General features: G+C 38.4%; 1 protein-coding gene across 1 annotated transcript in view; it reads left to right on the top strand.

Moving 5' to 3' along the window:
• The window catches only part of TTC3 (tetratricopeptide repeat domain 3), a 116,913-nt gene that overhangs the window by 94,112 nt on the left and 19,592 nt on the right, over nt 1-3,209 (top strand). The window contains exon 35 of the mRNA XM_023519593.1: nt 1,327-1,466. Within this exon, the coding sequence (XP_023375361.1) occupies nt 1,327-1,466 (140 nt within the window). The remainder of the gene's footprint in view (nt 1-1,326; nt 1,467-3,209) is intronic.

Here is a 3,209-nt window from a genome sequence, read left to right as displayed (position 1 = left end):
TTCTTAATGTACTCTAACCTGTGGCTGGCAGGTTATAACTGGTTGTAGTATTGATCAAGGATATACTGTATCTTGCCTTGTAAAATGTGCTCCTTTGTATAATGCACACTCACATTATTGGCCCAAACTTTCAGGAAATGGAACCAGGTAGAATAAATAGAATAGATTTTGTAGGCATGGTAGTTATCCCAGTCACAGTAATAAGAAATTCAGGATCAGCAAGGTTGCAGCAAAGAAAATGTGAGCCAGCATCACCCTTACTCCTGCGATAGGACTCAGAAGTCTTAAAAGATCTTGATCAGTTAAGAAATCTGCCTCCCAGAAATGTTGAAAACCTTGGTGTCTAAGGCTGAAGAGGAAGCAGTGGCCTCTTAAGTTGATAGAGCTTTTGACTTGAGGGCCATTATTTCCCATGAAGTCCACGTAGGTTGACTTTAGGGTCCTTTCTGAGGGAGAAGTCCCTGTGTTCCTATAGCTGAGTACTTGTCCGCAGTGACCTAGTCTTGTTCTAAGCCTAAGCAAGAAGTTCAGACTTCACAGAACCTAATAAGAAGTTAAAAATTAAAGCAGATAATGAAGTTAGGATTTCATTAAGCAGTTGTTGACACTAGTAGAATTTTTCAACTGGAAAATATTTAACATGTTTCTTTTGGTTTCTTTTAAATATTGCTTTAATTATCTAATTTATATTTAATTTATTAGAAATATTAACATGGAGAGGATATTTTGCTTATAAATGACTGGTATTTATAAGCATGTGCCCCACCCTAAGCCCCTTGCTATCACTGAATGGATGATATTTTGGAAATGAAAAAACTTTTAGGGAATTTGTAGGTTGAGAAGTTTGAAAAAGCAGCAACTACCTGTATGCTGACAGAGGGCTGGGTACCAAGTGGCGTTCCTAACCCTCCAGGGGAGAGTTGCCAGCATTGCCTCAGGGGAGGTTTTCAGGTCTCTTTGTCACACTGCCTGAAGTTCTGGCAGTTATTACAACCCAAATGCCTTTACTGATAGCCAGAAGATCACATTTATACTTATAAAAACAATACCTGTGCTAACTACAACATGTATGCAAACTACTTGTAGATTAGAGAGGATCATTTAGGCCAAAGAGTGAAGTGTGGGTAGTTCTGGTCTCATTAAAGCACCCCTGCTGGGAGGATGTGGCTGTGTGATGTGACTTTGTATCCATAGGTCTAGAGTATCTCTTCCACTGAACTTGAGTCATTGTTTAAGCTTTAATACTGTCACAATCTAGTCTTTTGAGCTCTTCTTTTAAAAAAGTAAATCTTGTCATTTATTTAAGTCCTTGTAAAATGTTTTTAGATCTCAAAGACAGAATTAGATTGGTTTCTTCAAGATTTGGAAACAGAAGTTAAAAAATGGCAACAGGAGAGAAAAGAAATTCAAGACAGACTAAAAGCACTAAAGAAGAAAATCAAAAAGATTTCAAGTGGAAGTGAAATGTAAGTAACAACTGAAAGGCAGTAACTGGTTTTTTTTTTTTTGAGAGAGAGATTCTTACTTTGTCGCCCTCCATAGAGTGCTATGGCATCATAGCTCACAGCAGCCTCAAACTCGGGCTGGAGTGATTCTCTTGCCTCAGCCTCCCAAGTAGTTGGGACTACAGGTGCCCACCATAATGCCCAGCTATTTTTTTTAGAGATGGGGTCTTGCTCTAGCTCAGGCTGGTCTCAAACCTATGAACTCAGGCAGTCCACCCCTTGGCCTCCTAGAGTGCTGGGATTACAGGCATGAGCCACCACACCCAGCTTGAAAAGTGGTAATTTTAATTATTTTTTAAATACTGTATCTTGTAGTTTTCACAGTTTTGATATTTAATTTAAAACTATATCAATTAAAATGAAAATTTATAGATACTGTTTTGTTTTTATCTCATTTTTAGAAATATTAATTGAGTGATTATCTTACCTAAAACTTTTTGTAAACTTAGCTTTGTTTCAGATAAATTAGATAAGAGTGGGAGAAGCATGTGACTGAGAATCTACCAAGAGCTGATTTCTTTCTGGTCAGAACATCGTCCCCTGCTGTGAATGTTACCTTTGACCTTCTTTTTTATTCGTAAAATGAGGGGCTGGTCTAGATGTAAGGCTCTTTCTAGCACTAAGATTCTGTGATGATTATTTGTTTATAATTACTTTTATCCCAGTTCTTTAAATTATTAAGATTTGGTCTTGTTGTGTGAAGGATTTGATAATACATCCAGATCCCAGGTATCATTGTCAGGTTGGCCAAGTGTGTTTCAGGATCCTCTGTAATTCATCCCGAACGTCCCTCTGTTCTGCACAGTGGTATGTTGGGCAATTCCTCAGTTTAACTGTGAACTGCTGTGTAACAAAACAGCCAAAACTCAGCAGCTTAAGTAAACAGCCGTTTTGTTTGCTCAGGATCCTGTGATCTGGACTGAGCTCAGCTATGTCCCTTATGTGGCTGCAGATAGCTGGGGTAGCTGTCATTAGACTCAGCCAGGATGTTGGGGTGACTCCATCTCACTTTTCTCCATGTAGCTTCTCCCTGTGTCCCTTACTGAGAAGTCCTTTCCATGTGGCCTCTAGCATGGTAGCCTGTGATGGATACACAAGTGGAAGCAGCCAGGCCTCCTGAAGGGTTAGGTCCAGAACAGACACAACATCATTTCTGCCACATTTTGTTGCTTAAAACAAGCCACAGGCTTAGTCTAGATTCAAGGGCATGAATAATGGGAGGCATGCTTCACTGGGGGCCGTGCTACATGCTCACCTTTCAAGGAGCATGGCATTTGCTGGTTTCCATGCTCCGTGCCATGTGATCAGATGACTTTCTCTATAAGTCTTGATAGCGTTACATTTGGGCAATATTTAGGCAATCCTTACTACACAAAGGAGGAAACAGAGGACACGGCCTTAGAATTTTCACTCCCTGGGTCATGTCATTTTGATTATGTGCTTTAGTAGAACACTCACAGAAACAATAATGTCTGTAAAGCACTTTACCTTTTGATTTTAGTATTTCAACATGTCTAGTCTTAATCATTTTAAGTTATTAAAAAAGTAGAAATGTTTATATTTAAAATATTTTTTTTATATTTGGTTCAAATGTGCCTTCAAAATAGACAAGATAACTCGAGACTGTTAATTAGAATTTTTTTTCTGTATTTGTAATAGTTCCTGGTGAGGAATAAGCTTTTTGTTGTTTTTTTTTTTTTTTTT

This window comes from Otolemur garnettii, unplaced genomic scaffold (assembly GCF_000181295.1).
Source record: "Otolemur garnettii isolate 467f Iridium unplaced genomic scaffold, OtoGar3 scaffold00180, whole genome shotgun sequence".
NCBI classification, from domain to species: domain Eukaryota; kingdom Metazoa; phylum Chordata; class Mammalia; order Primates; family Galagidae; genus Otolemur; species Otolemur garnettii.
The sequence above is the reverse complement of the archived record's forward strand: the minus strand, read 5'-3'. Positions and strand labels throughout refer to the sequence as shown.